The following is a 12,324-nucleotide window of genomic DNA, read 5'->3' on the forward strand; positions in this document are numbered from 1 at the left end:
TGTTTGATTTCGGGGTTTTTTGCCCATTGTTGTCATTATTCTCCCTAAACAGAGGCACAGTTGCTGCAGGTGCAGTGGATTACTTATGAAAGAAGTTTTCTATTTAAAAACAAGAGAGACTTTAATGAAATCAGTAGAGGGTTTGTACAATAGGTATTGTATTAAACCAGAGCTCAGGCTTCACATTGATTGCGGTATTTAAATTTCAATGAGTTGATTATGTATGAGAGTAAAATGACCAGTATTATGAATGTACAAAAAAGAGACATGGAAGAGCTGTGCCAGAAAAGTGAGAAAAACGTTCCCTTTATAGTCCCTAGAGTTCAATAAAGCACCACTATTTCCCAGCTTTTAAAAGCTCTTTTATCACAATGGTTCATACCTCACATTCCCTGGAGCCTGATTTGTTATACGTGCAGGGTCCTGTTCCATTCAGCAGCATCTCACTGGTTTCAGTGTTGGTAGGTTTGTAATCTACATAAAATTCCTGTGTGCTTGGAGTCATTTGCTTCAGTGACTGTCTTTTCTTTTTCCTGTGCCTTCGCATGAGAGAGCGCTGCTGCAGCTGCTTCATACTGGCTGGGTAACGCTTCCATGACACATAGATTACCAGCAGGATCACAAGCACAGACAAGAAAAGGGCCACGCTGCCTGCTATGATTTTGTGGAAGGAGATGTGTTCTGTGTCGTGCTCAGGTTCGGAGCTTGATTCAGTGGCTCCAATAGTTGGGGGCAGAGGGGGCTTGCTGTCATGTTTAGGCCTCGTGAGTTTTGGTTTAAACGTTGGCTTTGGGAGGGCTCGTGCTAATTCAAACCTTTCCGTGGTACTTTTGCCACAGATGCTGTAGTTTTTCACTGCATCGATAACGTTCACCCCTTGCAGCTCTTTGGGGCTGGCACAAATAATTGTATTTTCCCTCAGCCCTTTAAAACTTTTAAGCCAGTTTACCAGAGAGCAAATGTTTCTGCTGCATTCCCATATATTCCCAGCAAGGCTGATGTCATTGAGGGATATCCAAGAATCCAAAATTTCTTGACCAATAAATGTGAGCTTGTTTGAATCCAGGTTGAGGCGCTGTAAATTGGGCACACACTGAAAAACACTAGGTCCACTGAAAGCTTCTATTTCATTGCCAGATAAATCAAGTCTTTGTAAAGAGCTCCAGGTCCAGGACATAGTTTGTCCTATCACACTGATTTTATTCCACTGTAAATAAAGGTTTTGAAGGCTGACTAGCCTTGGAAAAAGTGCCAGGTTGAGCTTAGAAAATTGATTGTGCTCCAGATGAAGCTCTTTCAGTCTGATCATGCCTGCAAAGACATTCCTTGCTAAACTTCGGATGCGATTATAACCCAGGTCCAACAGTTCAAGGTTCCTACAATCTTGAAATATTCGAACAGGGATGGTTCTTAGGGAATTGGACCGCAAATGTAAACTCAGCAGCTTCCTTAAGCCCCTGAACTGTTCAGATCCCAGAGACTGCAGCTGATTGTATGACAGATCCAAATTCCGGAGATTTGTCACAGGTCTGAAGGTATTATTAAGAAAATAGGAGATTCTGTTGGAACTCAAGATCAACTCTTTTAGTCTGCGTATTCCACTGAAAGCATTTTCGTCAATATTGCTGATGTGGTTATGGTCTAAATAGAGCCAGGTGAGTTGGTTAAGACCTTTAAATTGATTGTATTTTAGTTTTTGGAGGCTGTTATATCGAAGGGACAAACCTAAACAACCAGCAGATATACTTGAGGGAATCTCCTGCAATTTCTGAGATTCACAATATACCATTTTGCCTTCACACCTACAGCCCTTAGGGCATCCTCGTTCAGCAGAAGAAAGCATTGTCAGTAATACAGTAGGGGCTATTACCAGAGCTACAGCTGATCCGCTCAGTAGCCTAATTACATTGAAACCTGGAAATAAAAACAACTTAGAAAAGTTATCCCCCCACACATCAGTCATTTCTTTTAATCATGCTAAAATCTTTTATTTCAACAATCATTTAAAAATCCCTAGCTCAACTCAACTACTTTTCACATTGTTTTCTTTACTCAGATTTTTTTAAAGAATACCTTTATATTAATACTGAAAAACAGTTGGGTAAAAGGTGTAATCCCTAAGCAATTTAACTGCAGTAACAAATCACATCAAGGTAAGTCTATGGAGTAATTAAAGCACAGGCTATGCAGTGGCTATGAACTATACATTAAAAAAATAACATGAAAAACATACCCATCCTTTGTGTTGTTCAAAGGTCGTCCTTAGGTCTTTTGTTTTTTGCTTAGTGTGCCACAAGCATGGCAGCCCCTGTCAGCTGCACTGTAGTGAGTCAGGGCTCGCTGACACCCAGGAAGAAAAATTGGACCCCTTGGGAGATGGACCGATTTTGGAACATTATTCTTTGCCAGCCATGCAGAACACTCCAAGAATAAATCAATCCCAACACAGCATTCGCAGCAAGATGTCAAATTCTTCCTAGGTAATAGGATCTTCATGGATATTACGTTTTTGCATCTTTATAGGAACCTGGCTTTTAAAATCTCGCTTTATAGGAAAGCATGTTAGATTCCTCCAAGCACCATTTAGCTATCTGAATTCACACATCCGTATTCCATAGCACAGCAGTTCCCTGACTTAGTACCCGATCCGGCTAGGAAGCTGCTCTGTAGCACAGAAGGTAGAATAAGCCCGCACAATGAACAAGCTCTGCTCACTCCTGCGTACTGTCGTGCTGGGAGCCCCGTCCGACTGTTGCTCTGGTTTCGGCGAACGCAGCCTTATGTACCGCTGCCCCCAGCGGTGAAGGCTGGTACGGGCATGTGCAGAAATCCCTGCCTTTTACCGTGCGAATGAGTAAGCTCTGCTGGGAAAAGAGGGATTGTTCTGAGTGACTAATAGGAGCGGGACGGTCAGCTTCCCTGCAAACTAGGGAGGTGTGCTGAACTATCCGAGTCCTCTTAGTCTCTCTCGCTGTTTGTGAAAGCTGTTTTGCATCCTTGAACTTAGTAGCTCAGCATGCCCTGCGGAGACTTCTGTCTGAAGGGCTAACATGACATTCGTAGGACATAGATACGAACTTTCGGTCCTAAGGGGTTTGGGTTTTTTTCTTACTGCATTAGACGTGTTCGCGTGACCTTTTTGCAATAACTCACTGTTTTTTAGCGAAGTATCAGCCCCTCAGTGTGTCTCTTATCAGGCGTTTCGGTCGGGACACTATGTTTTGCAACATGAAAAATGTTTTGGAGCTGACATTTTGCCTTTTCGCTTTTTTCTTCTCTGTTAAAAGGCACAGTGCCAGGAGGTTAGGAGAGAGTATTGTGCTCATTTATTTCCCGACTTGCTGTCACTTCGTTCCACAACACTAACACTTCAAACACAGGCTTCTGTAACCCTTACAAAATGGGGACTAAGCAGCTTGGTATAGTACCTTAATTAGGTAGATTGTTTTTGGCGTAACTTACAACACAGGCAGGATTTTACGTGAGGGTACAATATGAAGAGGTTTTTTAGAAGTGTGACTCTGGACAGTCCTTATATATCATATAAAGAGCCGCCTTCTCTTTCCTTGCTCTTCCCTTCTTCCCTGCGTGCTGTAGAGAAAGGACACGTCCTCTTGTCTGGGCAGAGCAAAGGTAAGATAGCATCACAGCAAATGCACCACACTGGCAGTCTTCCTTCACCAAGAAATACATGATCAGAGGTGATGGTGGCAAAGTGTAAAATCATGGCTCTTTGTTGGGCAAGAATAGGCTAGAGCCTGAAAAGAAGTGTGCCGCTCGTTAAAAGGGGAGTACAGATTACAATCCCTCAAACGCAACCAGACAGCTCTGAGAACTGCTTTTCCGTTCTGAGGCAGAATCCTTACCCCTTGGAATAATGTACTTTGACTTTTCCCTTATTATTCACTGCTGTGAGCATAGAAGAACTTAAAATGAGGTGAAACCTGAAATTTTCCACGCATTAAAATGCCAACATTGCCTAGTACTTAGCCTGTGAATGACTTCAGGCTTAAAGTAATCCCACTAGTATTAACGCAGCTATCTATAGTGCCTAAATTAGGAGCACAGTCGCCCCTGGCTAACAGCTATGAACATCTTTCATGTCAGGAGTCAGAAATACATACCTGCATCAAGGCATGTCCTGTGGAAATTCTCCCCTCTGGGTCAGATTTGTGGAGAGGGAAAGGGTTAATTCCTCCATTAATCTGTGTCACTGTCACCATCTCCCACTGTCTACTACAGCTTGTTTCTGGCTCTCTTAAATCTGATCTGTAGGGTTGAGGAGCCAGCGACAAACTACAGGCTGCACGGGGAACGGTGGTAGTCTGGGGAGCTCTTCTGCTGACGGGAGCATCACGTGCCAGGCCTGGTGTGCCTGTTACAAGTTTTCCATCGCTGCCTGGGGGTCTCTCTGTACTTGATGGAGTAGGATTGACAGCTTCAGAAGACAATTCAGACCTTCAGTAAGCCAATTTGCCACTTGGAACCGCTGCGCTTCCTCTGTTGACAGTAGAGGATGCTTGTGGCAAGTAAACTCTATTGAAATGGCTCAGTTAGGTTCCTAATTTTAGATAGCATGAAATTAGGTCTGAGTCTTCACCTGGTTCAAACACAGCACGTAAAGCTTCAGGTAACATCCAAATTCTTGCTCCTGAAGAACTGGTGCTGCTTAGTATACCAGCTCAGCCTGAGTCTTCTCCCCAAACTTTGCCTGTTCTCTGGCTTTTTCCCTTTTGCCTTTTCTTCCTCCACCATCTTCGTTGTGGAGTTAAAAAGTAACTTCTCTGCCACCATGAGTCAGCAGAGCTTCAGCAGGTTTTCCAGGGTTTTAATAATTGCCAAGACCCTGGACAAATAAGAGGGAACAGCCACTCTTTTACCATGAGTTATTTTCATTTTTCTGAAAGGGGTGAGACATCAAGAGATGAACAGAGAGAGCATCAAATCTATGTTAATGGATTGCCAAATTCAATTTTCTTTACTGAAATCCTTTTTGAATTACACAAGCAGGAAAAGTGCCAATGTCTGATAAACAGGTTTTTTAAAATTACATTTCTGTATCTTCATACAGCTGAATGGGTTCTTTTCAAATTGTGGAAATAAAACTGCTCCCAGTGTGAAACATTTCATACAAAATTTCAGACCAGTCTGGCCATATTATAAACTATGAAAAATAGAGAATTAAGCTGCATCTGAGATAAGATACCTTTTGTAAGTGGTTTAACCTTTGCCTTGAGTCAACTACACGGTGTATATCTGTGCAACCCCGTTGCATTCCCGTTTAACTCACGTAACCAGGAAAAAAGAACTCGAGGCCAAACTCGTTAACTTCTCTTATAGATAGGCTAGTTTTTATTAGAACTAATACCACAGCTCCCAAGTGCCTAAAATCCAGGAGTTTGTTGAAGGCTTGGTGTGAATTTAACTTGTACTCCATGTGAGTTCATGTGTATTCATTCTGCGGGGTAGTTGCTGTGGTCACAGGGCATTTTAAGTTTGCGTCTCCGTGCCATCACGAGGCAGCCCTCCCTCCTGTCCTGGAACAGCAGTTCCCAGTCAGGAACAGGAGGGAAAAACTGGAAGCAACAGAAGTCTCAATGACTCCTTGCTGACTGAATATCAGGACTCGGAGACAATGTTATTCCTTCTCTTCTGCCTGTGAAGACAGCATTTTATGCAATTCTGCAAAGGCAGATACTCTTAAGAGAAATGTTTTATTTATTTCTGTACTCTTGCACACAGTCTGTGTTTTAGGATTTCAGCCTTAGACATAAATTGAAGATGCCACAGAACCTGGGAAGCTTGTTAGTTTTGACTTGTATGCCTCCTTGATCACTCCGATTTGTTTTTCTGGGCTTTTTCTGAGTGGAGAAATGGCATACATCAGCAAATACATTGACAAATGTGTTGCTAAATATGTCTTAATATTCATACAGATGAAAAGTGATGTGTTGGGTGTAGCCTGTGATGAACACATTGTTTTCTTCATCAGCACGGCGGACAAATTAAATTCAAAGTTGTTTGGAAATGATGCACTATCCCAAGGTAGCGATGGCCCATATTTTTCTTTTGGTACTAAACTTTCAATAGGTTTTCTGCGCTGAAATTGTTCTAGATGAATTTTACTATTATCTGATTTTGCAGTACTTTGCTTTAATTTAATTTCGTATTTGATTTTGATTTTGCTTATGTAGTTAAATTCTAGTGTATTTTCTTTTTCCATTCATTCTGGCTGTGGTCTCTGTACCTAGCTGTAACTTCCCTGTGGAAAGCTTAACATGAACTGCAGCCAGAATAGTAAAGGGTGAATCAAAAGATGACGTTCACTCTGAAAGCCTGTTCCTCCACAGAGCTGGTTTGGAATTGAAATGTTTTGCAGAGCGAAGGGGAAACAGCAAATCTTGCATTTTTCAGGGTTATGAGAAGGCACCTGTAATGATCAGGTACATCTGTTTGCTAAGTACATTTGGAAAGGGAGGATGACAGAATTATCAGGCTCCAGTAGAATGGGGATGAGGGGTGCAGGGAAAAGATGTAAACTTCCCAAAGCATAAGGAATCAGCGGTCACCAGGTGCTAGTGGGATTCCACACAAATCAGCAGTCAAAAGCCTTCCCCTGTTCTGTCACTTGCTTCTCATTAGCCTTCCTCAGGACATTTCGTGCTTACTCTTTAAAATGCAGTTCTTGTTTAATGAGGTTACAAAAAAAAGGGAATAATTAAAAAAAAAGTTTTCATTTCTGTTACTCCCATAACAAATCCATTCAGAAAAGCAGTATGATCCTTTCTAGCCACAGCACATTATGTTCCTCATGCACAACCTTCAGAATTTAGACTTCTGGATACAGGATTTTTCTGTTCACAGATAGAGCTCCTGGGTCTGGGAGTGTCTTTATGTGTGTAATCGCATGTCCCTGCGGGGAACCGTAGTTAACAAGTGCTGCACTGTGTTCTTTTTGGGTTTATGAAGTGACAATGTATGTCTTTCCCTTGACTTTATTTCACTATAAAGAGACTAGGACTCAGCCGGGTTAGCAATAGTAGCTTGTTCTAAATGGTACTGTAGTGTGCTATCACTGTATCATTAAGAGTAGGTAAGTCTAATAAAATGTGTTTGCAATTTTTGAGCCAGTGATTAAATGAACCTGCTGTTCCATGAGGATCAGATTAGAGCTGGGGAGGTATAATTCCACTGTAAATATCAGAGCGTGGGAAGACGGAGGGAAAGTCAGGATGCAGGGTTTGCCAAAGGCAGACATAAGGAAATGGAAGTATGGGAAAGCCAGGTTCAAGGAACATGCGGGCAAGGGAAATGGAGGCAACAGAAAAGGCTCTGAAGAAACAGGGAAGGGAGGGTCTCAGCCCGGCAGTTTGTCAGTACTGAGCTAAGGGACCGACTGTGGTGGTAAGTGGTAGATGGGGGAGGTGGATAAATGAAAATATCCCCTTGCTCCCTGCTAGGAACAGTTAGCTTTGCAGGGCCTCCCCTGGCCTCTGGGAGGGTGAAAGGATCCCTTGTTACACATCCTGTGATAAGCTGATAAGAAACATCTGAAGCTGAATAGGAGCCATGCCCCCTTTCTAGGAGTCGGTAACCTCCGGAACATCCAATTGCTTGTAGAGGACATCAGGGACACATCTGTCGGTTTGTGTATACCCGGAGGATCTCCTCAGTGCTGCGGTTCACAGGGCAACACAGGCCAGCACTTTCCTCATGCACAGTTACACACTGTTGAATAATGAAGCTTTTGCAGCTGTATGGTTTTGTTTAAATCTGTCCGTTGTGGATAGGTCACAGGGGCCTCTAAGCTGTCCCAGGGTAGGTAATGCTGCATACAAGCCTACAACCTTGGTTCATGGCACCCAGTGGCTAGATTTGCTGGATCCTATCATTAATTCCTGTATCCTTAATGAGGCATTGGACACTCAGCTGTTCCCCGATTGACTTTTTGTCCTATGATTTTGAAGCTGTTTGACAGCAAGCAGCTTGTGCTTCAGTCTCATCCTCTGGAGACATGACTACGTGAGATGCAAAGCTATCATTCTACTTACTCTCTGAAATTGATAGGTGCTGCTTCTGTTTCAGTGGATTTAGTGTTGATTCATTCAGACTTGTCCTCCAGCATCGTGGTGAAAGGGGAATATAAGTAGAAGCAGCAGAAGGCAAATGATCATCACTGAAGGAAAAGAAATTAATTACATCTTGCACATACTTCAACCTGCAGAGCATGAATGATGCACGCCATAAGTGCCCTGGAGATGTGGAGGTGCAAAATGTAAGGCAGTCTTAGTGGCCTCTGCTTGTGATTCTGCCTGTAGTCTCTGTGAAGATGCCAGGCAGATTAGGTTAGAATAAAGCCAGGCTTGTTGCAAATGCTTTAAACTCTTTTATGGGCCAGGATGCTGTTGCTGGAAGAGTGCCTGCCGTCTTATCATCCAGGCAGCATGTATGGGGTTTATGTAGCCTAAAGTGTTCAGAAACCCTTAGGTGTCACCATGAGGCATGCTTGCCTATGAAGTATGATTTGTTCTTCTAGGGGTATCTGACTTCTACCTTGCTATAACAATTCTGCATATGCATCAGTGGCAGACTATGATAGATGGCAAAGGCAATGAACTTACTTCATGGGAAGCCAGATTAGCATGGAGATCTTCTAGGAAAGCTTTGTTCATGGAGAACTCTGTGATGGCTGGGATATCAGGCTGAAGGCATTGTGTAACTGAATTCAAGCAGAGTTGCAGCTTGGTCCCAGCAATGTGACATCCTGGGGCAGCTCTGTGCTGCCACGTGAACAATCAGAGGGGATGGGGAGCAACTGGTTTCAGAACATGTACCTGTGTGGCCCTTGAGGCTCTATTTGATATCACAGGCTGCTCCAAACTCTCATCGGCTGAAGAGTTCATGACTTGCCAATGATGGTCATGGTGGATGACCAGCAAAAGGGAGGAGTGTAGGTCTCTGGTGTCTCGATAAGACTGAGGAGAAGACCATGGGGCCATTCAGGATATTGGAATGTCTGGCTCTATCTGATAGACTGCCTAGAACTAGTGAGATGAGCAATTTAACTATGGGTTGGTGGAGCATATGCATACACATAAATACTTTTTCTTCTCTGGAGAATGAATTGGAAAACTGAAGGCATCCTCCAATGAAGTTTTCCTTTAAATGGACATATTTCAATAGAAGATTTATACAAATAAATGTTTTCTGACAGAAAGACACTTTGTTGGCAGAAAAAAGATAATTCTGACAGTATCCAGTTCTGGCCGGAGGGAAAGGAGGGAACTCTGAGCATGTCCCCTCTTATTGGTAAGAACAGGAATGGTAACATTTGACTGAAGACTAATGAGGTGGTGATAGTGTCAGTAATATGGCCGTTTTGACAGTGTTTTATTTTCCACCAAACCCTAGACCTTTTCAGTCTTCAATATTGACGTGTAGTTAAAAACCGCAGGCCTAGCCTTTCCTCCTCAGCTGTTCCCTCTGCCTTCGTGCCTTTGCCTATAGCTTCTCCTTCTTAACTCCTTACCTATGTATACTTCTCTGAGGAACGAATATTTGTCAGTTGCTCAGCATACACATATATGTACAATGCATGTTCACACATGTTCTTAGGAATTTCAGATGTGTTTCTTATTATGCGTTTAATTAGTTGCTCCTTGGCTCTCCAAATGAAGCTGCCTTGGTATCTCACTATATGCTGAAGCTGTAGAGGTAGTTGTTTCATCAAGTCAGCGTGAGACTATCTGTTGGCTGCTGTGGCTCCTTGACTGCTGGAGGGAGGCAGCTGGCAAGAGCTTTCATTATAGGAAAACCATGACGTCCATATCGTATCAAAAGCCATTAAAAAAAAAATCTTATAACTTACTTTTCAAACTTCAGCTTCTACCCCAATTTTCTTTGGGTCTTAGTATCTCCACTTATGAGAGAGGGATAGTGATATTTAGTTATGCTATAGGTTGATCAGCATGATAGATGACTTGCTTCACTTTTTGTCTGACACTAGTTATTTTCAAACATGTGTCTTTTCCATCAGTTAACCATCTATTCCTTTTTGGACTTCCAACACAACTTATTTTTCTTGTTGTTTGTAGTATTTACTGTGGGTATTGTTTATTTTGATGCATTTTTTTGAGCTAGAATGACCAAATAGCAGAATTCCACGTGAGGATAACATAGTCGTCAGATACAGGAAAACAGGCTTCTTTGTAAAATGCAAAATTATCTCAAATCTTTGGTTGATAAGCTTGTCAACTTCTGTTCACTGTAGGACCTTTTTTGATGTTCCAGGAAATGATGTAGGACCTTTTTTGAGGTTGCATTTTGAAAATGATTTAAAAAGCTGCTGAATATTACCTTTAATTTTCCATATAAAAATTGTGACCGATGGCTAACATTTTTCAGCTAGTTGAAGCAAAAGATATGTATACATGGCATTTCTTAGGGTCAGACCTAGATTAGTAGAGAAGACAACTATTCTTGTACTTCCTAGCCTTACTGCTCTTCAGTGTAAACAGGCATACAGGTGTAAGCAATTAGAGAGTGCAGAATAGCTTGATTTCATTGAACCTGTTGAATTATTCTAAAATAATTTCCAAATTCTCCTTACACTTACTTATGCATGAAAAAAATCTACAGAGAAAAAAAACGTCCTAGCTTACCTCTATTAGGACTCATGCTTGGACTCAAGTGTGGTATTCTGAGATCGTGATTTCAAATCTAAAGGCAGTCAGAGTGATGTGTTACTATACAGCATTAGTAACATTTTGAAGAGAAGACTAAACATGACAGTTGAGCAGATTTGCAACTGAAAGAGACAAACATGAACAAAGTTAAGCAGCCTATAATTATGTTCATTCACACTGTGACTAGCATAAAAATGATTTATTCCAAATGGTTACAGTCGCATGCTTAGTCACTTCCTTCCCTGGCTTCAGCCTAATTCTGTTTTCTGGCATTTTCCTTTAAAAAAATGTTTGTTCTCTTTTTCATCAAAAGTTTCAGATTTTTGTAGCTTTTAATAATTCAATGAAGTCTTTTTCAATTAAGCAAGCTACAGCAGTTTTTAGATACTCCAGCTTTGGTAGCTGGTGTTCCTGAGAAAGCTCAGAATCTCAATTATACTGACGGTTTTGGTTAGTTAACCAGCCTGTAATCTGCTTCTGCTTCGTCACAGGGGCCACTCATCTGTGCCCAGTAATGATGGACTAGAACATTCTGGTTTAAAAAAAAAATTACAAAAGATGAATTGTTGCAGGTGTTTTGACTACTCCATTCTGTATTTGCTGTCCTTCTTATTCTTTTCCCATCGGTGTGTCTGGCAAACAGAGCTCTGAAGAAACCATGTGTGATTTAAATGACTTATTAGCCCATCTTTTCAGGCTATGTCTACCCAAGAAAATTGTCTTAAATATGATTAAATAAAAAAATAAACATACAACCAAACCCCAGCACATTTAAGTGATTTACAAAAGTGCAACAGACTCCCATATAATTCATTTCAAAACAAAAATCTTTGTTACTGTAGATTTATTTTGGTTTCTGTGACAGTATACTGTACTGTTGATTAAAACTAAGTGTCTTTTATCCAGTGGACAGGACAGCGAACAAATGACAAAACCAACTCAAAGAGACTCAAATATTATACATGGTGTTTGCCTGCTGCATCACAGAGTAAAACAATAAATCTCTGCAAAATTTTAATTTCTGATTGACCAACATGTTGAAGAGTGCTGCAGGCACAGGGAAGAAGAGAGGAAGCTGACATGAACAGAAAAATCGGAGTTTTCACCCTTTCTTCTCTTCCTTGCAACAATAGTGGGATAGGCATGTGGTAGTGTTTGCATTTCGTAAGTCCTTCTATCCGGTATTCTGTATCTCCCAAGTAGGCAAGAAGCTTAAAACCACCTTTCTCTCTTACAGCTTAGTTGCATACAGGAAAGGTTAGAAAGCAAGAACTGCTGCCAGTTGATAACCCAGCAGGGACTCTGGTCAGCCCACATAGTGGAGACACAGGAGAGCTGAACCTGAGCGAGTCAACAGCTTCATTTCTGTCTCCCTAAATGGTAACAGGAATTGGGAGAAAATAGTAAGGATTTACAAACGTGAACTCAGTTTCAAAACCAAACATTTTGCCTCCAGCAGATGCATCTCCATCCACTTGTTCTTACAAGGTACCTCTTTTGTCATAGATATATGAAAAAAAACCCCTTCTGTCTATGTAACAGGGAAATCATGTGGCTTGCTGATTTGATCTTACGGCGTACGTTTGTGTCATTGTTTATTTGTCATTCGGACAAATTGCCCAGATTGAAATCCAGCGCA

General features: G+C 41.6%; 1 protein-coding gene across 1 annotated transcript in view; it reads right to left on the reverse strand.

The window, feature by feature from the left end:
• Positions 1-2,505, reverse strand: part of LRRTM3 (leucine rich repeat transmembrane neuronal 3) — an 89,999-nt gene extending 87,494 nt beyond the window's left edge. The window contains exons 1-2 of the mRNA XM_009703261.1: positions 2,234-2,505; positions 383-1,914 (exon numbers count right to left, since the gene is read on the reverse strand). Of these exons, the coding sequence (XP_009701563.1) occupies positions 383-1,914; positions 2,234-2,237 (1,536 nt within the window). The 5' untranslated portion in view covers positions 2,238-2,505. The remainder of the gene's footprint in view (positions 1-382; positions 1,915-2,233) is intronic.
• Positions 2,506-12,324: the final 9,819 nt, after the last annotated feature.

This window comes from Cariama cristata, unplaced genomic scaffold (genome assembly GCF_000690535.1).
Source record: "Cariama cristata isolate BGI_N322 unplaced genomic scaffold, ASM69053v1 scaffold547, whole genome shotgun sequence".
NCBI classification, from domain to species: domain Eukaryota; kingdom Metazoa; phylum Chordata; class Aves; order Cariamiformes; family Cariamidae; genus Cariama; species Cariama cristata.